Raw genomic sequence first — 21803 nt, 5'->3', positions numbered from 1 at the left:
TGCCTTCTTGATGTCCAGATAAATCACATCGACATACTTGTTTCTGGTGCTCAGGATTCTGTGGATCAGTGAGGTGGATTCCAGAAGTGCTAGGGTGCAAGATCTGGAGTTTTGAAACCCGTATTGTTGACTGGAGATATTCGAGTGGAACTCTCTTTTTAGGGAAGTGATAACCACTTTTTCAAAAAGTCGGGAAATTGAATGCGTGAGAGAGATTGGGCGGAAGTTGTTACAGTCGGTCAAGGAGCCTTTTTTATGAACGGGGATCACAATTGACGATTTGAATGACGAAGGAAACTTTCCACAGTTGAATGAATCGGAGAATATTAATGACAAGGGAACTGATATGGAATGGCAGCACTTCTTGAGTATGAAGAAATTGATGACGTCGGTTGAGAACCCGATTTTTGGAGCCAGTTTCGTGATAATCCCTGCAATTCTTATCGGCGAGAAATCGATTGAGTATTTGTGCGGTTGACGAGCTGGCAATGCGGGGAAAGGATCACACTCGGGAGTGAACGATTTTGCAAATGTACGGATGAACTCATTGCACATCTGGGCTGGGTCCGTAATTATTACATCTTCTTTTGTGAGACAGGTCAATGGGGGAGAATAGGAAATTCTCTTCTTGATGAACTGGAATAGTGAACGCGGGCTTTTGGAGTTTACAACATCATATTCCTGTTTGGCGAGTTTTCTCTTGATGAATTTCAATTCACGTTTCACTCGCTTCTTGAAGTTGACGGCAGTCACGAGTGGGATGTTTCGTTTTACGGTTTTACGAATACGTGACTTATCACTTGTGGTTTTATAATACCGTACTGGCGAGGTAGGCGTGTAGAACCTAATCAATTCATTAAAAAGCTTCAAGAAGTGATTGAGCTTGGTATCGGTGCTTGAGAAATACGAGAGTTGACGTTCCCAATTGAATGAGCTTAAATGTGCATTCAGTTCCCGGAAGTTGCATTTTCGAAATAGAATGCGAGGCTCGGTTGAATCAGCAATCTTTTTGTTGGTTCGTCTCGTATGCATTTGAAGTGTGAACGATATCGAGAGGTGATCCGAGAGCAGAAAATTGGGAAGTAGATCACAGTGGGTTATCGTTTCAGGCACGTTTGTGAAGATAAGATCAAGGAAGTTTTTCGTTCCGGAATTAGATATTCTTGACGGACGCGTGACCATTTGTGATAAGTTTCCAGAAGTCATGAAATTGATGAGTTGCATTGAAGGATTTGTACAACCACTGGGATTCCACTTGAACTGGGGTAGGTTAAAATCACCGAGGATATAATGGCAACAATGACAGTATATACAGCGCCCGACATTTCGCGAGTCCATTTTTGACGACATGAGCTCTCAAAATAGAGACCTTTTCCATTAGGCGGCTCGTAGAAGATACAGTACCTTTCTGATTACAACTTTAGCTGGGAATTTCACAGGGATTCTGAAAACTTTTCATGTATTCGGTTAAAGGTTTATACCACATATTTCACATCTTGTTTGTGGCAGGAAGTCTACTAGAAATTTTCATTTTTGTTATTTTGGACCTGATGTCTGCGGTTGATCACTCAAATAAGTTTGATGTACAAACAGAAAAACAAACTTTATTAGAACAAACTCTACACACTAAAATAGATTTCAAATCATAAGGACAAGTTATAATAATTGTCTCTAACTCAAATCATATCCCCTCGTTTTGCAACTTTCTACCAAAACTTTTTGGAAGCTCATTGTCGGGTCCCATTGTTTCCGCAGAGCATCAAATAGCTTGTAGCTTGCGTGGAACTGCCGATTCAGGATCTGATTGATAGAAATTATCTCTAAAAGTCGACTAGGAGCAGATCTAGGATTGTTGATGAGGCAGAACTGGAGAAGAACATTAATAGTTTTTTGGAGGAATGCGGTGATTATCGCTTTTCCCGAGGGGGATAGGCCGTCGATTTCTGAAAAAGAAAATGTAGGTACATAGGTAGGTAGGCAGGCAGGTAGGCTCCCTCCTCACCTGGATTACAGATCACAATGATGCCCAGCAGCAGGTACTCCGTTTCAGTCAATTTCATTGCAATCAACGGCTTAACTGGTGTTGTCAATAATCTCATAATTAGATCCTTACAAAAGTCCATTTTGTTAAGCGAGTCTGGAAACATTTCCGACCCATCGGGCGCCAATATTTTTTCCTTTTTCTGCGAGAATGAATCGAAGGCAACGGAGAGATGGAAACTTTTCAGAGTGACGGTTTCCAGGAGAAGAATCTAAAAGTTTTTAGCTCATAGAAGCCTCGAGTAAAGTAAGGACTTACTCTATCAGAAAGCAAAAGTTTAGGGTAAAAATCCAAAGATTTGATAGTTTCAACAGCGAGAAGCATGCCCAGAGATCCCCAAGGCTTCAACTTTCGTTCTGTATTTTCCCAGCTTATATTTTTCTGAAAACACACGTTTTTTCGCCATTTCATATATGCACTTACCGGCCTAAGATAACAACTGAGTCGGGATTCCTGACGAACCAGATCTACGAAACTCGGATTCTCGTAGGTGTCGATAATCTTGAACACTTCATGGCGAGTCTTGTCCAAGATTTTCAGCTTTTGCAGAAATTCAGCATTTCGATGGTCTTGAGTGATTAGTTGTGTGGGGATATTTGTTGAGATTATTTGAGATTCGGAGCGAGAAAATAGTTCAGGGTTCATCCCAACTTCCAGGCACTTTTTGAAGCGGCACGCTTTGCATTTTCCTGGAAAAGTTTTAAAAAATTGTGCCTACAGTTGTGTCTACAGATCGCGCCTATAAAAACCACAGAAACCAAAACTTTATCAAACATCTAACAAAACTCGAAAATGATCCGTTTCAAAGTTCAACGAGATCTTACATTTTTCCAAAGATGTGTCTATAATCTTAGAAAGAATATGTACAAACTCTAGGTGAACTTCCGGTTGTTTGATAAATATAGTCACGCTTTGGCAGACAGGTACGTGTGATCACGAAAAAACATCAAAAGTGGGACCGGAAGTTAAAATGAGCACAGGCACAAATGAGCACAAATGAACACGTTGATTATGCACCATGCCTGCAGAGGGCTATATTACACATTTGAACAAAAATACAATTTGAGATGTGTAATACATGCAGTGTTTTATGCATATTAGATGTATAATGCATTTTGGTAGCTTCCGGAACTATTTTTATTATCCGGAACTATTTTTATTTCAAAAATTTTTAACTCACTGTTCCCACCGTCCATATTGTAACAACTTTCCTGCCTTCTACATGTATAGTACTTCTCCATCAAATAAGTTCGTTTGAAGAACATCTTGCAAGCATCACATGACAGTACCTAAACTTATGAGATTAATCTTAATTCATAGTTATGCATTATGCCTGAATTGCTCATATTCTACCTACTTGCCTACCTATCTACCTGCCTACCAACCTTCCAACCTACAACAAGGAAAACTTACCCCATAGTGGCATCCACTTGACTTGTTTCGGCAGATAGCACAAGCAAATGGCTTCTTCGGAGGTTCGGACATTGCTTCACGGAGCAATAAATAAGATTAGTTTTATAAGCAAAAACTGGCTCACGCTCCGCCCACGCGAGGGATATACGCTAAGGAGTTGTAGCTAGGAGTAATGATAACTCTGATTTCATGCTTCAGGTACATAGTCGGCGGGATATAATCACACGTTTCACTAAACCAAAACAGAAAAGCTTGAAATCATTCATGTGTTGAAAATCTGAAATATAATAAAATGTTCTTGATTTTGATCTTTAATCGTTAAATCTAGCTTCTCAACTTTTCAGGTATACGTGCCTACCTGCCTGCCTATCCCAATTAAATTCCTGCTTGATAATAAGAAATTTGATTGCTACAAATTTATTCGTTCAAGTTAATATAGCAGGTACAACAACATTTTCAACTTTTCTCGACCTAGAACATGTAAGTACTAAAAACGCAAATTCCCTATAGGGCTTATAAACCAATATTATCACAACAGTAGATCCGGTTCCAAAACATGAGAACAAAATTATAATAAAGTTATTGAGAATTTGATTGTGATACTTGAAAATTACAATATACAGTAAAAGCACGCAGGGGATAAACATAAAAGTCATGATAAAAACAAATTGCAATGACATGGATACTAGGAAATTTTTTTGAACTCTCACAGTTCGATAGGAGTATTTATAGTTTTTCTGTCTTTTCAAAAGCTGCCGGAAAGTTAGTGTGAAAAATATTACAATCGGGAAAATTGCGATACTCGCTGCAAATACACCACAAATCGCTGGTACAATTGGTTTCAGAGTCAAAACGAATAATTCCTGAAAATTCAGAGAAAACACTTTAAGACATGGGATGGATTTCAAGACATGTTCACGAGCATGCTCTTGCTCAGGGAGTGAAGCGAAAATCGGTATGGTGTAGGTGGGAGGGAATAGGCACATAAGCGGTAGGTAGGCCTTTCGGAACTTGTGCCAGCGAGAGGTAGGATTGATGACAGTGAGGAGGCGGTTTTCATAGACGGCGATGATGGAGACAGCGAAGGCTGGAAAAAATCATAAAACAAACTACAAACTATAGACCGTAAACTAGAAACTACAAACTGTAAACTACAAACTACAAACTACAACCTACAAACTACAAAACTACAAAAAGTTAGTCAGTTTTGATCAATCTGTTATGGTCAGAATACTATAAAATTATGTAAGAACTTTGTCTCCCCATGAGCTTTTTGTAGTTTGTAGTTTGTAGTTATGCTGACAAACCATAAAATTTCGAGTAAAATTCCAGTCTTTTCGAAAAGTTAAAGTATGTATATAAACTTCAACACACCTCCCAAAAACGTAAATCCCAAATAAAGCAATGGCCCTGGAGCCTGCACCAGCCCGAGCCCATACCCAGCTAAACATGGCAGATGAAGATACGGCACTCCGATACAGCAAATCGTCAAGTCAGAAATCGTGCTCCAAAAGTGCACATTCAACATGAGCCCCTTCACTGACTTCATTTTCTCGGGTGTCTTGAATTGAATACAATAGGCTCCGAATATCCATATTGGAATTTCGAAGCAAGTAATAATACGGGTTGTTAGTAATAGAAAACTTGGGGAGGCAAAGTACGTGGCGTCTGAGGAACAATTTGACATTTGCTAATCGGAGCGAAAAAAATCAAAAAATAACAGATTCCTGATGTTATTTTCCTAGAGGTTATGCTTTTTTTGTCAAAGAATAAAGAAAAAAAACAGAAATACATAGCTAATTAAAAGTTTTAATTAAGACCCGTTCTTACATCATTTTGAAGTGAGGAACTAAAGAAACCTGTTGAGAGTTACTCATATATGTACATATAAAGTCATAATGTAGTTTGTAGTTTGTAGTTTGGGTTTCAAACAACAACATTTAGTAGTACCTATAGGGGCTTCTGGTATTTACTTCCGCTTTCCTTGAGTTCATCGGAAAGTTCTGCCTATTTAATTTCTTGTTTTTAAAATCTTAAAATAGCTGAAAAATAAGCAAAAAGAAATGTTTCAAAAGTGGCGACCAATCAGCGACGTTGATCACGCCCTCCGCAGCTCGCTGATTGGTCTCCACTCTACTATTCATTTTTAGTTCTAAAAATTATGTGAATAGGGTTTTTCCGTGTCTTATAAATATTGTTTCCCACCAACAGTTGTTTTCGTGAACGACGACAATTCTAAAACGGAACACACAGATATTATCGACTGATTTTGCGTCCATAAAATAGCCAGGCCGGCGTTACAGCCATATGAACCAAGTTAGGAGACAATGTGGCCTACAATTGTGCATTTGCGTATCTTGAATAGGTTATTGCCTCATTCACAACTACCCCTCTTATCTATTTTTTTTTGTTCTCTTAAAATGACTTCTGCTACCACAACTCCTAGAACTCCACGATTGCTCTCTTCCAGAGAAATGCAAAATATTGAGGGCAAACTAAGATGCCTTCAAACTTTGCTACAAAATCCGGTTTGTGAATTTTTTTAAAATATTTCTTTTATTTTACTCCAATTTTTCCAGAAAACCTCCGCCATTGAGGAGCTCAAAAAGCCTGTCAGATCCTTATCTCATAACCTGAATACTATTTTGAATTTGGGAAGAACTTCGTACAAAGTGGTAGGTGATAAACTGAAAAGTTGAAAATTATTTGAAAAGTCTAATTTAGGAAGTCAGAAAGCGTCTGGAAGGAGCATTCAAAGCCACAAGTGAGCTCGAGGAGTTGGTGATTCGCGTGGCTGTCGGCGGAGAAAATATCGATGACGTCAGAGCTCAGCAGAAGAGCAGGAAACTCTAGAAGCTTAATTTTATGTTGTAGTTTTTTTTAAATTTTAATAATCTGACTTTAATTCCATTTAATTCCATTGATCCAGTTATCATTACATTTAAATAAAATAGTTAATTTTTCTGAGAAAAATTTTTTGGCGGGAAATTTAATATTTTGAAGAAATTATTTTGGCGGGAGAGAATAAATCATTCAAAAATTATAACGTCAAAATCGAAAAAAAAACGTTGTTTATGAAAAACAAATTTATTTCTCCGTTTCAAGATTTAGCAAATGGTATGCATTTTTATTTTTTGCTCCTAGTTTTAATGCAATATTCCAGAGTTAACACAAAAATTATGTCAAAAATAGAAATAATAAGCAAAAATTCGTTTGTCACAGTTATAATAATCCTGGCTGTACCCATAATCGTCATTCTGCCTCTAGTACTTTTACTTGAAGCCGGAAAAATTGGTGGTGAAGTTTCTGAAAACTGCTCCAATCACTCAACCAGTTCGGCTAGCCCAAAACCGAAGCCTATGTGCCTGACTCCAGAATGTATAACACTGGTTCATCAATTGGTAGGTCTAGGCAGGTAGGCAGGCAGGTAGGCATGAAAACCTTATTTTCAGCTCAACTTCCAAGACCCATCCGTCGATCCGTGCGAGAACTTCTATCAGGCCGCATGTGGGAAATACAACGAGCACAACGTGATAGATGGCTCCAGAACTGCACAGAAGCAGCAAATTGTCAAAAGATTGATTAGAGGTGAGCAGAGGCGCCTGTTCAAGCTATAGTACCTATCATTTCAGATTTTCTACACAAAAACCAAAGTTCCACCTCAAAATCTGAAAATTCCATGAAGCTACTCTACGAGAAGTGTAAGGAGGCAAAAACTATCAAAGTAAGTTGAACGAAATTTGAGCCCGGTAGATGTCGGGTGCCTTTACTTTCAAAAGCAAACTTTTTTCAGGTTCTCGGAAATCAAAATCTACTACAAGAAATTTTCATGAACATTCAAAAAATTGGATCCTGGCCTGTTTTAGATGAGAATTGGGATGGGAAAAAGTTCAATTTAAATGGTAATTTTTTGTTTCAAATTAAAAATTTTAAAACTGTCAAACTATTCCAGAAATGCTGCTCAGTCTAATCCGGCTCGGTGTTTCGAATTTCGGCTTCTTTGAAATTATAATTTCATCAGATGCATTTGTGGAAATTAAACCTGCTCGGAACTTTCCAACACGCGAGAATCTTAGTGATGTAAGTTATTGCCTACCTCACGCCTGCCTGCCTAAAAAATAGTATTGTAATTTTCAGATAATCTCAAAAGTCTTCCTAGGAAACGGATTTCAGCCGAATATCACAGCCATCGAAAATGATTTGAGGGAGTATGAGAATCTACAGCGTGAATTGAAATCGGTAATTTTTCAGTAATTTTTGCAGTAAAATAAAACCAGAATTACAAAAAAATCCAAGTTTTCAGATCACATCTGATTATCCTACTGAAGAATTGTCATTTGCGGAGCTGCAAACGCTCGTGCCAAGTGTGGATTTCAAAACGTTGATTTTTGAAATGATGTGATCTGAAAACTTGGATTTTTTTGTAATTCTGGTTTTATTTTACTGCAAAAATTACTGAAAAATTACCGATTTCAAATTATTGAGAGGAAAAGTTTATTGGGGAAGGTAGTAAAACGGATTAACACCAAGAAGCACATGCTTTTTGTCAATGAAACTACAAGTGTGAGTTGAGTTAGGAAAGCGAGCATAGCTTGAGCGAGGTTTAAGGATTGCTCTTGCTCACTGGATGAGCAAGAGCAACCCTCGAACTGCGATCTTGAGCGCGGTTCTACTTCTCCTGAGCAAACTTAGTTTATCCTGAGCAAGGCCTCGTCAACCTGAGCGAGGCCACGTTTTTCTGAGCTATGTCAGCCTATTCTGAACGATGTTATGTTATTTTGAGCGAAGTTCCGTATTTTCAGCTCGAGAGGCTCATCCAAACCACACCAAACCGATCACTGGTTAATTACTTGATTTTCAATTATTTGAAATCTGTAATGCTGGAATACAAAAGATTGCCGGAGGAGCAATGCGAAGGGGTACCTTGCCTATATTATCAAGTAAACATTTATTGAAAAATTCAGGTTGTCATCGACTTCCTCCCAAGAGCCTCTACTCGTGTCTTTGTGCAAAACTTTTTGGATAAAGAGAATCGGAAATATGTCGCCGGAATGATTGAAGACGTGAAGATGGGCTTCATCGACATGATTCAGGAGTCTACGTGGCTCAACGAAGAATCCAAGAAAGTTGCAGTTCAAAAAGTGAAAAATATCAAATCAATGATTGGTTATCCAGATTTTTTCGAGCCACCTGGGACATTGGATAGGTCGTTTAAAGATGTATGAACTCTAGAGTAATGTGATTTTTCTAAACTTTAAATTTCAGCTTAACATAGAACAAACGGATTCATATCACACGATCGTCAGAAAAATTCAAAAATTCACTAATGAGCAGTGTATGGAGTTTGTCGCCTCGGAGATCCCACTAGATCCACGACAGCCAATTTTGCACGCAAATGCGTTTTATCAGAACACCAACTTTTTGGGTTAGTTTGGATTTCAGAAAAAAAGGTTCAAAAGCTTCTGATTCCAGCAATTCTCGCTCCAGTCCTAGATGATCCAATTTTCGACACAACTTTTCCACGCTACGTGAATCTGGCTGTAATCGGGAATGTGTTGGCACACGAGATCGGCCACGCGTTTGATCACACCGGGATAAACTATGATGATGCTGGCCAACAACGGATATGGCTCACACCGGAAGATTCAGAAGAGTATGGAAAGAGGCTCCGATGCTTGTTGAGGCAACACGACGAATATGATGATCCGGATTTTGGGAGGAATGTGAGAGATAGAGTTTATTGGGTTATTCTAAGTTACTGTAGTAGTTCCGTAGGCTACTGTAGGTTCACTGGGACTACTGTAGGGATACTAGACTGTTGCTGTAGTGATCAGGGCTGTGCGGCTGTCGGCTGTCGGCGTCAGCCGAGAGCCAGTATCTCGGCTGTTTAGAAAAATTTTACAAAAACAAATTCACAAAAAAATTGTCCAAAATATGCTCCGATCAGAAGGTATTTCATATATTAAAGCTAAAAATAGTAGTTTTTGGCCGTTTTTAAACGTATATTTGAAAAATTGTCCCTGTGAAAGGAAGAAAGCTGACAGCCGACAGCCGAGAAATAAAGCCCAATCCGGCTGTCGGCGTCAGAAATAAAGCCCAATCCTTACCACTCGGCTGTCGGCGCCAGCCGACAGCCAAATTTTTTCACCAGCCGCACAGCCTTGGTAGTGATACGTCAGGGTTACTGTAGTAGTTTTGTAGTGATATGGTGGGTTACTCTGATGGTACCGCAGAGTTACTGTAGTGATACTGTAGTGATATGGTAGTGTTACTGTACTGGTAATGGAGGGTTACTGTAACGGTACTGTAGTGGTAGAGTAGTGATATTGTAGTGTCACATTAAAATGTAGTTGAATAGGCGGTAGGCAGGCAGGCATGACGGTTTTAATTTCAGCTGAACGGATCAAAAACCCTTCACGAAATCTCGGCTGACAGATTTGGAGTTGAAGCCGCCTGGAGAACATTCAAAAAGTTGGACTTGTCAAACGAGTCTGAAATTGTAGGATTTCAGAACTTTAATATTGATCAGCTCTATTTCAGAACGGCAGCTCTGGTAAGTTGTTTGCTCAAGCTGAATTTCAAAAATCTGAAAATATTTCCAGATCTGGTGCCGACAGCGTGACACCACAGATTTGCAGTACGCATTACAACGAGAACACCCAACGAACAATTTTCGTGTGAACGGGATTTATGCAAATATGCCGCAATTTGCGGAGACATTCAATTGCCCGTTAGGATCGCCTATGAATCCAAAGAAAAAATGTGATCTTTTCTGATTAATTTTACAATAAAGTTACAAATTTCAAGCTTTTGAAGTATTTTTGAAAATCAAAGAATAGTTTATTAGCTCCGTGGAAATCAATGAACCCCAATAAACTAACCACAAGTGAGCTCGAGGAGTTGGTGATTCGCGTGGCTGTCGGCGGAGAAAATATCGACGGCGTTAGAGCTCAGCAAAAGAGCAGGAAACTCTAAAACCTTAATTTTATGTTGTTGTTTTTTTCTATTTTAATAATCTGACCCTAATTAATAAAATCAAATTAATTGTTCATTCATCATTACTTTTATATAAAACAGTCAAATTTTCTGTCTGCTTTTATTGTGACGTCACAATTAAAACGTCATTTCGTTGGCGGTAAATCCAAATATTCTGAAAAAACATTTTGGTTGGAAAGAAAAAGTTATTCAAAAAAATATTGATAACGCCAAAAAGTCGGACAGAAAACATAGTTTATGAAAAAATTTCTGCTCCTAGTACTTTTATTTGAAGACGGAAAACTCCACTTCTAAGGATACAAATTTTTTATCAATCTATAAATGAATCTGAAAGTTTTTGAAACACAGGTTTAATGAGGTTACGAGCAAATGGAGTAATATGAAATCCATCGAAGTAATACCCAAGTTTGGTTGTATCATCAAAATTTTTTGTTTTGTTTCCATTGTATAAGACATCCGAAATATAAATGAGTTGGCATTTTGAGCATCTGCAAACAATTGTATATCTTTTCATTCTTTTTTGTATCTTTTTTCTCTAATTTTTTCTTCTATTTTTCAGTTTTTCCATTATTTCAACTTTTTGAAAACGATCGAAATTTCAAAATTACCTTTTCACGAGTTCTCCCTGTCTTTTCAGTCCATTGAGATAAATGAAATTAGTAGTAAAAACATTTTGGGTGACATTTTTCCCATCATCCAAATAGTTTGCAAGTTTCGTTAGTTTATAGTCCAGTGGGGGCACATAAGATACTACCATATAAATCTTTTTTTTCACAATTTTTTCATATTTCTTCAGGGTTGCCAAGGCTTCTTTGAAAATTTGATCATTTTCAATAGGAATCGTCAGTGGGCTTAACAATTTAGAGTGCCTAAAAGAATAATTTTTGTCAAATTTTCTTCCAATTTCTCAAAACATTTCTAAAACTTACTTATCAATAATAAATAATACATCCGGCTGTTTTTTTGAAACTTCATCCTCGTATGCTTTAATCGATTTACGACATAGATCCTCATTGGCAATGGTCAAAACTTCACAAACTGCAGTAGGAAACTATATGAGAGACATGAAAAATGTCTACTTACATGAATTACTGTACTTGAACATTGACTTGGCATGGTTTTTGAACGTCGAATAAACAAGTGAGCCTAGATTCGCTGCTAAACTGTTACCAACTATAAACACACTCATATTTCCTGTCAGTTGATATTTCTCAAATTCACATAGTCCATGCTCAGAAACATTTGGGTAGCAATTCGGTATGATAAGGTACTTGTATTCGTCTCTAGCCCATTTTCTATTTAACGCAATAGCTTGTTCTGAAATTTTACTGGTAAGCGGGAAATTCAATTTTTCTGAGAAAAATTTTAACGGAAATAAAGGAAAACTCGCTTATTGTTATGTTGCCAAAATTGGTTGTAAAGTTGGACACCATTGTGTCTTCCTCTCCGAATCTGACCCTTTCCACAAAAGTAGAAATTCCCTTGATATTGACAACAATCGCAATAACCAGCATGTACAAAATACCAATAAGAGACAGAATTTCGAACTTTCCTATGCTTAGGTACCATTTCTCGTAGGTTTCCGACATTATGATTGCAAGGAGAGTAGAGAAAATAATCGCCAGAAAATATACTGAAGTTTAAAAAAAACTCGAGGTGATTGTTCAGACATTGCTTACCTAAAAATTGTTCTCCGTAGTAATGCTTCACATACACGAAAACTGGCCAATGAATGAGATATAAACTATACGAAACGTCTCCAAGGTACACTAATGCACTGAATAAGTAAGTAAAGTGGAGTTTTTAACTACTTTCATTTAAACTAACCCAGTTCTCAAAGGATTTTTGTCACTTTGTGCTCCAGATAAAATGAGCACTCCTGTTACAATTGTACTCGTCTGAAAAATTTTTTCTCAGAAAATTTGAATTTTTCAGCAAAAAAAAGTACTTCTAGTTCAAACTTTCCCCCAAAAACACAGAGAATTTGAATTTTTTGGTAGAACAGAATGCAGATACCTTTGTGTTTGAAGGTGGAGTTTAAAGGTGGATTTCCTCAAAATTTCAAAAGCTAAAAATTTTGGCAAATAGTGAAAAATAAAAAAAATTTGTACGATTTTATTATGACATTCGGTCGTTTTGGATCCCTATAAGTGTATTTAGACAAAATCCCCACTGGCGCTATAGCTTCTCCACTTTTAACTTTCTTACCACTCTCAAAATGTCCCCGGGAAATGGCCACGGTGAAAATACCATGCACACAATAGTTAGAAGAGCAATGAATAAAACAATGCTATATCGGTTTAGATAACTTTTGTTTTCTTGTGGTATTTGTTCTTCCATCTCGTTTTCTGGCAATTTTGAATATTCGATCGAATTTACCGAACAGCTTTGTTCACATTTTTTTTGGGAATAGAAGAATACCGCGGAACCAATTAAAAATTGCCATACTCGGCAAAATACACTGAAAAAACACAAGGGAGAGTTTTCAATTGTGGGACTTTAAAAGAAAAACCTGTTAAACGCAATTTGATCGGAGGAAAATAAATAGGTTCCGAGGGATGTGAAAATGAATATTATGTGATACAAAGCAAGGGATGTTCCAGTTGTGCATTGTGAAAATACAAAAAATATTGCAGGCGCAAGAATGTAAAACTGCATCTCGACACACAATGACCAGGTGTGTGTGAAGATGTCTTCTGCTTGATTTAGCTTAAATTTTTTTGGAATTACAAAGAGTGTTTCAACTTCACCGCAGAGTTTTGAATGAAATCAATGTAACTTTTGGAAATTGTTTCATTTCGAGTCAAAAAGTGAGGAAAACTAAGGGTTGCAAAAGTCTTCAGATTTCTTGAAAGCGGTGGTTTTTGAAATAAAGAATTTTTCAAAATTATTGAAAAGTCTTATTTAGAAATTTAGTATTTTCGGCTCTAAAGCTTCAAATGAAAACAACAAAGCACTATACCATCTTAAAATACATGTTATTGTCCGAATGCTGTGCCATGTTATGGTACAAAAATATCGAGCTCCACGCGGAATCCATGTTCATCGAGAGAAAAGTTTTCGGGAAAAGAACGAAAACTAGGATAACACCTAAAAATATAAAATAGCTTTAAAAGCTTATGCAAGGTTTCAACTGACCAACAAAAACTATGAATAAATATAGAGGCAAAATTCGTTTTGACCTACGAAAATAAAATTGATACACTGAATCGCAAGTGATTGGTTTTGTGCCAATTATCATTGCCATAAGGAAGCCGGACAACACAAAAAATCTGTAAAACACTTGTAGGAAAGTATAAAATCTTAAACTTACATGTCAACTCCAATATATCCATTTGGAAAGCTTTCTGGGAAAAAGTGAAATGCTACAACTGCTCCGATTGCGAGTCCTCGAACTCCTTGCAAATCATCTCGCTTCATGATTAATTTCAAGAATTTGAACACTGCCCAAAATTGCAAAAGATTCTACATAAGACTTCACTTTAATACGCAAAAAGTTGTTCCCATCTCTCATTGATTGCGTCGAGAGATAGCTTCAGGATCCGGTAGTGGGCCGAAAAATTGTGATAGATCGCAGAATGAGAAGCAATATTTTCTTCTCTGACATGGAAATATAAAAAAAAGCATGTCTGTAGTCGTTCTGAAAATGCTTCAGGGTTTTTTTCCAGCAAAAAAAAACAATTTGAAAATTAAAAAGTTTTCCTAGTTTGATGTTGCTTCTATGACATCCTGTGACCATGAGAACAATTTATGACGTTTAAAAAAACCTAAATTGTTGCGAAGACTATTCTTCTCAGCGTCTTCAGCGTCTGAATTGACCGTCTTGCACACAATTTCAACATGTTTTCAGTATTTTCTTGATGAAAATCTAGACGGTCTACAGGAAAAATTCTTCTGGAAAAGGTTTCTGGGAAAGTACTGAAAAAATGTATATTATGTTTTCTAATGTAACGGTAAGTGTTAAGTTTGGGGCAATTCAATCATTTTTCAGAAAAGGTGTTCGAAAAAAATTCCGAAAAAAATTTGACTGAAAATTTTCGATAAAAAATATTTAAGATTTTTTCGAAAAAGGCCCCCAGGTGTACGCGCCTCACGCCATTTACAGAGTTTTGCGGTTGGTTAATCGGCATTTGAAATGCGTACTTTTGCAAATAATTTATTTTTAGTGTTTTTAAGTAACACGATATACTTTTTTTTTTAATCTACGTAGCGCAGATGTTAATCATTAGTTGCAGAAAGACACACTGCCTTATACCGACCGAGATTTTCAAAAAATTAGAGATCTCAACGATATACCCATTTACTGTTCTTCTGAGACGTAACATAGAAATGGCGAATTACTTCGAGCTACCCGGTGTTTCTCTTTACGCCCAAACATTGAAAAAAAATCATATCTTCAGAAAACACTGCTGCAAATCAAAAAAAAAAACAGAAATTAGCTCGTGTCATATTTGTGTCATATTTGCGTCCCCATTGGCCCAAAAAGCGTCTCAATAAACGAAACAACACGTAATAAAATGCCAAAACATGCATTAAAGAATGTTAATCAAATAAAAATTAAGTTCCAATCACTGCGACACCGATAAGTTGCCAAAATTTGAGATTTTAGCTAAAAATAGGCCGTTTTTTCCAAAACTTTGAGAGGCCATAACTTTTTTTTGAAAAATTTTCAGAACGTCTCATTACGAAATTCGGTAGTTTTGGACTATTTTGGGTCTAAAAACGCAAAGTCTCAAATTTCGGTACCCCACCTTTAATTAAAGGTTCCAAGAGAAAACTTATATTCTATTAAATTTTAGTTTTCCTATAAGAATGCTACTTTTGCACCTGAACTATCATTTCGTGAACACTGCAACACCGCTTATGTTTGAATAAAAGTAGTACGATGTATATTCATTTCTTGACGTACTTTATTTTGCCTAAAATATATTGTCGGCTTGAAGGGTACTCAATGCCACGAGTTTCAACTCAAGCGCAAATGAGATTAGAGTTCTCAGCTCAATAACGATAATAGACAGTGCTCACAGAAAGTAAACGTAAAAACAATTCATTAAGGTACATAATATATTAGGCAGGCTTAAATGGGCATGCCAACCTTCAAATGCAAGCAAACCAAGTCGTGATAGATGTTCTGAAAAATTTAAGTATAAAACTGAATTGAAAATAAATTTAATACCGTCACTGTTACAATTTGCAATGTTATATTCCCAAGGCGAATTGCTATATCAGAATCGTCCATTTTAAGTTGATTCTGAGAATAATTCAATGAAAATTAATTTCATTCCAAAATTCTTACTTTATAGTAATTTCTTAATGCAGAACTGACTCCATCATAATGATCCTCGGCTATAGTTTTCATTGTCCGAGATGTTGTGAAAAATCCCAGTTTCCAAATGCAGAAGGCTTTGAGCGCTGCATACTCGAAGGTATTCAGCTTCAACTCAGCGAATGCGGAGCCCAGAGTTGACTTGACTTGTTGGAGGAATTCAGTTAGTCTGCTGGAACAAGAACTCTATATTTTAATCATTAAACTGAAATACGCACTCATCTCGTCCTGGAACTTCTTTAAAACAATCTATATCCGAGACCGAATAAGCACGAACAGAGTCAATCCATACATTGGCGAATTGAAAATATTTCAGTAAAACCTTGAGATCTTCCTGTTCCAAGTGATCTACCCCCGGACAGTCAATACATGCTTCCATTGCAGAACCGTGTTCATGAGCAGTTATTATCATCAGCTCATTGAATGATTTTGCAAGGAGAACGTTCTGAAATATTCAAATTTTGGCTTGAATACTCAGCGGGAGTTCAAATTGCTTATTGGTCGGAAATTGACCAACCTTTGACACATTTCTCCTTTTTTGACTCATTGTCTTCTCAACTTCTTCCAGATAAAATTGCAGCAGATCTTCATGATGAGTCTTCAGAATTTTGCTATATCCAGAGTACGTCTGTGGAGAATCTGATCATGAAGATGATGAATAATTTGAAGATTCACTTGACGGAATATTTCTTTGCCTTGATGCTTCGTTTCCTTAAATATCCATGATTATAGAGCCTTGAAGTTTAATACATACCTCTGCTCATTCCTGCTTCCAGACAATTGGTGTACCGGCACGCGCGACAGAGAATCTTTCGTTCTGAAATAAAACTAACCATTTCTAGAATGTCAGAATTTAGAATCTTACCATAGGAAGTTGCACAGTTATTGTTTCGACTACATGCATATTGATTTTCTGTAGTCCTTCGGAAAAATGCAGCACACGCAGCACAAGAATTGACTCCAAAGTGCATGCTAGTGTTTTTGACATCATTGCAAACCAGACATGGAACTGCATTTTTTAAATTTATTTAACTCGAGTTTCGGGAGAAATGTATACATTGAATAAGAATACTCACCATAAGATTCGTTCATCATCATTGTAGCGTAAATTGAGAATGATGTTAAGTTTGTCGACTCACTTCCCACCCCTAAAATTACATGAAAACTTTTATCTAGGGGTTCATCAAGAGTATCCATCGCGTCTCTTCGTTCGGGAATATGTAGCCCAATATATTAGAAGACTGAGTATTCATTGCCTCATTATAAAAATTTTAAAGTATGGAAGGGATTCATGAAAGATGAAAACTTACCTCCGCAAATTTTGACTGTGCCAAATCGGAAAACTTTGCGTTTTTAGGCGAAAACAGACCATGTTTTCAAAGCTTCCAACCGACATAACATTCTTTTGAGAAATTCCAGAACGTCCCATCAGAAAGAAATCATGCCATTCAGGTCCCCTACCTAGAAGAAGTTTCTGCTTGATATTTGGAAAATGTAGCATTAAAGAAGTTTTTATTACCTGTCGGGTTTGTCTTGTATGCCTTACAAATACTTTTTTTGGTTGCCTGTAATTTTACTTCCATAAATTTGAGAGTTTTCGAAAAAAAAACCTGCAAAATCATCGCTAGTCTCACAAACATCACGCAGATGAGTACTATCTTCACTTTAATCTACAATAATACACCCAACTGCTGTACCCCCCTCTCCATTTGAGTGGTTAAGTACGTTCCGAACGTTTTTAAAAAAAAGTTAATAATGTTATCGGATTCAGCACACCAAAAACGTTTATAACTGTAATTTTGAACTCTGATATTTTAAAAATTGAGAGAAAAAGAGCAACGTATTGAATTCTTTTCTCAAAATTTTGCAAATAATTTTTTTCGAAAAACATCAAATTTTTAGATTTGAAATTGCATTTATCTGTGCTATCCGGTTGTACATTTTTTATTTTCCACAACATCGAAACAATTGGATTTTTTCACAAAAGTGTGCAAAACTTAAAAACTTGACTTGGAATCTTCTCAATTTTCTAAACATGAGAAAATGAAAAGATCAAGGTAGCCGTCAACGAATTTTTGCGGAAAAGATCCGAAAATAAGATACTTCTCTAAAGGTCTATAGAAGGACCGAAAAACTTTAAATCTATTTTCGGATCTTCGAGGTGTAGATACAGTGAGTTCCAAGCTATTTTTCCTGTATATGCATGCATCCGTTCCAAAAATAGTGAATCAAACATTGCAATAATAATTATTTAGTACACTGCTGAGGAAAGGTGCCATCGAAACCTTTGTTTTGGTCAAGAAAAAAAAACTTAGAAGGTAGCATTGAGGGTGTAGATTATATATGGAGAGGTAACGGAGGATGTGCTGACTTTCTTTCCAGACAAGCTCGTTATATTGATCTGAAGGATGATTTCAAAGGTTTTAGGGATAGGAAAACATTATGGTTTCCAAAACGAAATGAAAACATGGTTCCTTGCACGAAACTTTTTCAACATAGTACTCATCCTCAAAAGAAGTCGATTTGAAACATCTATTCCAAAAAAAGTCACCAAAAATTACATCCAAAAAAATCTAGAGGACTATTGAAGAATGTTGACATTTCAAGCCGGTGGCAATTTTGAAATAAAAAGTGAACATTAAAAAAAATTAGGACTTGTTTCATTTCAAACTTGAGTAGAAGTTTGGCAAGAGTTTGTGAAACTTTGGGGCAGTCTGATTCCAAGTTTTCCCAAAGTCTTGCTCTACTTTCGCCTAACTTTAGCCAACTTCTGATTCAAGTCAATACTTTTGAGCCAAGCTTGGGCAAGAAGATACGGCCAAATGGCGACTTGATGCTTATTGTATAGTTTTCGCCGAAAAATTTACTGCCTGTTGATCCATTGGTCATTTTTGGAAAAAAGTGTTTGCTCGGGAGGTCAGTGCGTCTTTTATCTCATTTTTTATTTCGTTAATTTCAGACCTACTGAGAGTTTTATGGGATGTGAGTGTTGTGTTATAAAAAATATTATTAAGTTTTTTTAGTTGATAAGCACCACTGCTCAGTCGGATATAATACATTTTTGAATACATAAGTGATGATCAAAGTAAATTCATGAATTTAAAACATCAAGAAACAACACTTCTCGTGACCCCCCGCCTTTTGGCCCCGCACCTTTAGATGAGAAAGATAAGGATGTCCTTTAAGAAATTCGAGTGGAGCATCGGGTATTCGTCGAGATATTTCATTTATTCAATAATAAGATGGATAGAAAAAACGGTGCGTTCATTTTCTTCACCTTAACCCGCTGCTCACTGATGTCAAAAAGTTAGCAGGGCCAGCACAAACCCGCGAGGTGTCGGCCTCTGCTGGGGGCGTGTCCAAAGACTGTGATTGGATGGTGTCTTGTAAATAACCTATAGGGTTTTCAGGTCCATGTAGAATCTGTAACGACCCTGAAACAACGAGTTCCCATTTTGGAGCAATTGTTTGCACTGCCTGTGCATCCTTCTTTGGTAGAACTACTGTAGACAAATTCAGATGTATTGCAAATAATAAATGTGTTATTTCTTGTGGTGAGAGCTATGAATTTCAGGATAATAGTAATGTTGCTCTAGTTTCAGCAAAGAAAATTACTTGTCGATCATGTCGATACGATAGCTGTATCAGAGCAGGAATGAACAAATTTTGTGAGTTTTTTCTATCACGTCAGGCTGAAACTTATATTTTTTAGACACAAGGAAAATCAAAGCTCCCAAACAACAAGTAATACAAGAAGTAGATCGAAACGAAACATTTCAAAGTTAGTTTTGAGTAGTGTTGTGATGAGTTTGATAACTGAAAATTTAAAGAATCCGAGACGTCGTCTAACATAAACTATGCAATGCATGGATTCAGTAAAGTTTTAAATCTTCAAAACGATGAAATTCTACAATTTTATGTGAAAGAAGTTGAGAAATCATTGTCACAGAAAAAGAGGAATTGTTCAAAGGTATGAATCAATTTTCTTAGAACTTTAAAAATTAGGGAAATCATTCTGCCAGTTCAAATTAAAAAAATACATAAAATATACCAGAATTTCGCTGAAAATTAAAAAAATCTGTTTTCCAGAACATTCTCAATGCAGAATCAATCAATGATCTTTTAATCATTTCTGCTCATCACACCGGCTCAGCAATGGAATCATGTTTTCAATGCCCCGGGATAAACTTATTGGAAAAAGAAGATATTCAAGTATTTCTACGATACTTTGAATTTTCAAATGTTTGGATTGATTCTCTTCGTGAGTACTCACTAATGTCCCATTCTCACAACAAGGAAATTTCTAGAACTGACAAGTAAGTTTTCAATCAATAATTCAATGTAGAAGATTTCAATTGCAGAAAAGTAATGAAATTCATTAATCAAGTTAAATCAACTCTTGGAACTGCACTTATTCATTTGAAACTGAACATTTATGAATTCGCAGCATTCAAATCGTTTTGCATCTGGAATATAAAATTTCATAAAACGTCACGAATCATGAGAATTGTTGCACAAAGCCATTACATGGCAGTTTCTTTTGCATTGAGAATGTACTATAAGGTGAATGTTTTTCTGATATTTCTTGAAACAACAATATTTAATAAAACCTAACTCTGAATATTTCAGAACCAACTGAAACTGAGCGACATGGAAATCGCCATTCGAATCGGAGATATTACATTGCAAATTGCCACCGTTTCTGTGAGTTTTTGGAATTGATTTTCAACTAAATTATAAAGATTTCAGACAATTTATCATGATTTGATTCGACTATACCAAGATGTTGGAAGGTCATTATGACTGGGAAATTTTAATTTGATAATCAACTTTTTTGAAGTAAGAAAACGTTTTAAGGCTGTGATTATATTGTTATACATATAATTTAATAGCGTGATTCAAATTCGACTCCAAGATGAACAAGTTTATTGGCGTTTGAAAAGCGACATTTCGTTTAAAAGAACATTTATTTTTTCTAAAATATCACTCATCCTGCTTGTTGAAATAAAATACTCATTTTCGGCTCCCGGATTTTTTCAGTCAAAGAGATCAAATTATTTACGTCGCCCAAACATTTTCATATACAGTGCCGGCCATAATTCTATCCAATTTTAGTTGTTTGACAACAACTTGTTTCAAAGTTATTCGTTTGAGTTGAAAATTCACTATAATATGAAAATGATCAAAACATAACTATTATTGGAAGAATTGTTTTAAAGAGCAAAATTTAAAAAAATTTCGGGAAATTTTCAAAAATTCAAAAAAGTGAAAATTATCTAAATTCTGAAAATGGGTTCTTTGTGAACTAGATAGGTTTTATCTGTCATAAAACTAGTAAATGAATCTTTGTGAATTTATTTTCGGCAATTAAAACTTAGGCGTCACGTGACAACAGACCATAAGCTTACCTGCAACTTACATGTGCACGAAAATGGAAGAGTCTTCCTATTTTCAGTCATTGTGGCTATGAAATCAGTCTCATTCATTTTTAAATTAGGTTTTATACATCGTTCAAAAATATTCTATCAGTTTTGCATAATGTTTCCATCTATTTTGCTGCATATAAGCATCGCAGAAACGATGATTGCAGAGATATTTATTTTTTCTATAATGTCCCTTATCTTGCTTGGTGAAATAAAATACTCATTTTTGGCTATCGGACTTCTTCAAGCAAAAATATATTTTATTGAAAGTCCACAAAGCGCAGATGTCAATCAGTGGTCGCGGAATGACACACACTGCCTCATTCCGACCGAGAGTTTTCAAAAAATCAGAGATCTAAACGATAGATCTTTCTACTGTCCTTTTGAGAAGTGACAAAGAAATCGCGAATTAGTTCAAGCCACATGGTGTTTCTCTCTGCACCCGAGTATTGATGAAGGAGTATAGCTTCTTAAAACACTGCTGAAATACAGAAGAAAAAGTAGTAATTCGCTCAAAAAAAATGTGTTCCGAACAAACTCCAAACTCTTTTCAATCAGAAATTTGTAATGAATTTTGCGACAAAACTTTTAAAATAATTAGCAT

At 36.2% G+C, this 21803-nt stretch overlaps 6 protein-coding genes and 1 pseudogene across 7 annotated transcripts; 3 read left to right on the top strand and 4 right to left on the bottom strand.

The window, feature by feature from the left end:
• Window positions 1–1595: 1595 nt before the first annotated feature.
• Window positions 1596–3526, bottom strand: nhr-166 (Nuclear Hormone Receptor family; the record flags this gene model as incomplete). Its single annotated transcript, NM_062281.4, has 6 exons — window positions 1596–1943; window positions 2003–2252; window positions 2300–2422; window positions 2465–2730; window positions 3222–3330; window positions 3455–3526. 6 exons carry the CDS (start codon window positions 3524–3526, stop codon window positions 1672–1674), a joined length of 1092 nt encoding a protein of 363 aa, NP_494682.1. The 3' UTR covers window positions 1596–1671.
• A 353-nt stretch (window positions 3527–3879) lies between these two features.
• Window positions 3880–5141, bottom strand: srh-250 (Serpentine Receptor, class H; the record flags this gene model as incomplete). The annotated part of the gene is made up of 2 exons (NM_062280.1): window positions 3880–4541; window positions 4829–5141. The coding sequence occupies 2 exons, from the start codon at window positions 5139–5141 to the stop codon at window positions 3880–3882; spliced, it is 975 nt and encodes a 324-aa protein (NP_494681.1).
• A 655-nt stretch (window positions 5142–5796) lies between these two features.
• On the top strand, window positions 5797–6522 carry sdz-7. The gene is made up of 4 exons (NM_062279.2): window positions 5797–5982; window positions 6034–6129; window positions 6179–6418; window positions 6512–6522. Exons 1-3 carry the CDS (start codon window positions 5875–5877, stop codon window positions 6305–6307), a joined length of 333 nt encoding a protein of 110 aa, NP_494680.1. The 5' UTR covers window positions 5797–5874; the 3' UTR covers window positions 6308–6418; window positions 6512–6522.
• Window positions 6523–6543: 21 nt separating this feature from the next.
• nep-3 (NEPrilysin metallopeptidase family) lies at window positions 6544–10260 on the top strand. The gene is made up of 13 exons (NM_062278.4): window positions 6544–6571; window positions 6618–6855; window positions 6907–7042; window positions 7087–7178; window positions 7248–7356; window positions 7407–7534; window positions 7592–7693; window positions 8257–8373; window positions 8419–8673; window positions 8720–8879; window positions 8927–9177; window positions 9849–10007; window positions 10057–10260. The coding sequence occupies exons 2-13, from the start codon at window positions 6634–6636 to the stop codon at window positions 10228–10230; spliced, it is 1905 nt and encodes a 634-aa protein (NP_494679.2). The 5' UTR covers window positions 6544–6571; window positions 6618–6633; the 3' UTR covers window positions 10231–10260.
• A 447-nt stretch (window positions 10261–10707) lies between these two features.
• On the bottom strand, window positions 10708–13870 carry oac-10 (Acyltransferase; the record flags this gene model as incomplete). Its single annotated transcript, NM_062277.4, has 12 exons — window positions 10708–10938; window positions 11059–11319; window positions 11380–11488; window positions 11534–11767; window positions 11841–12083; window positions 12130–12227; window positions 12278–12348; window positions 12659–12911; window positions 12963–13159; window positions 13413–13540; window positions 13589–13722; window positions 13764–13870. The coding sequence occupies 12 exons, from the start codon at window positions 13868–13870 to the stop codon at window positions 10761–10763; spliced, it is 2013 nt and encodes a 670-aa protein (NP_494678.3). The 3' UTR covers window positions 10708–10760.
• A 1657-nt stretch (window positions 13871–15527) lies between these two features.
• nhr-75 lies at window positions 15528–16973 on the bottom strand (annotated as a pseudogene). Its single transcript has 8 exons — window positions 16853–16973; window positions 16642–16785; window positions 16531–16593; window positions 16294–16487; window positions 15995–16221; window positions 15747–15948; window positions 15627–15701; window positions 15528–15581 (listed from the first exon to the last, which is right to left on the bottom strand). Coding segments are annotated over exons 1-8 (1080 nt in total).
• A 2045-nt stretch (window positions 16974–19018) lies between these two features.
• nhr-261 (Nuclear receptor domain-containing protein) lies at window positions 19019–20687 on the top strand (the record flags this gene model as incomplete). The annotated part of the gene is made up of 9 exons (NM_062274.6): window positions 19019–19034; window positions 19187–19330; window positions 19379–19444; window positions 19489–19557; window positions 19607–19746; window positions 19866–20092; window positions 20138–20339; window positions 20406–20480; window positions 20526–20687. The coding sequence occupies 9 exons, from the start codon at window positions 19019–19021 to the stop codon at window positions 20577–20579; spliced, it is 993 nt and encodes a 330-aa protein (NP_494675.3). The 3' UTR covers window positions 20580–20687.
• Between the last annotated feature and the right edge of the window lie 1116 nt (window positions 20688–21803).

The sequence above is a fragment of the Caenorhabditis elegans genome, chromosome II (assembly GCF_000002985.6).
Source record: "Caenorhabditis elegans chromosome II".
In the NCBI taxonomy this organism is placed as follows: domain Eukaryota; kingdom Metazoa; phylum Nematoda; class Chromadorea; order Rhabditida; family Rhabditidae; genus Caenorhabditis; species Caenorhabditis elegans.
This window is presented reverse-complemented; position numbering and strand designations above follow the sequence as displayed.

Coding starts and splice junctions, on each gene's coding strand:
- sdz-7 (NM_062279.2), top strand. CDS start 5,875: ATGACTTCTGCTACCACAACTCCTAGAACTCCACGATTGCTCTCTTCC. Junction 5,983..6,033: donor AAACTTTGCTACAAAATCCG/GTTTGTGAATTT, acceptor CAATTTTTCCAG/AAAACCTCCGCCATTGAGGA. Junction 6,130..6,178: donor GAAGAACTTCGTACAAAGTG/GTAGGTGATAAA, acceptor AGTCTAATTTAG/GAAGTCAGAAAGCGTCTGGA.
- nep-3 (NM_062278.4), top strand. CDS start 6,634: ATGTCAAAAATAGAAATAATAAGCAAAAATTCGTTTGTCACAGTTATA. Junction 7,043..7,086: donor TGTCAAAAGATTGATTAGAG/GTGAGCAGAGGC, acceptor CTATCATTTCAG/ATTTTCTACACAAAAACCAA. Junction 10,008..10,056: donor ATTTCAGAACGGCAGCTCTG/GTAAGTTGTTTG, acceptor AAATATTTCCAG/ATCTGGTGCCGACAGCGTGA.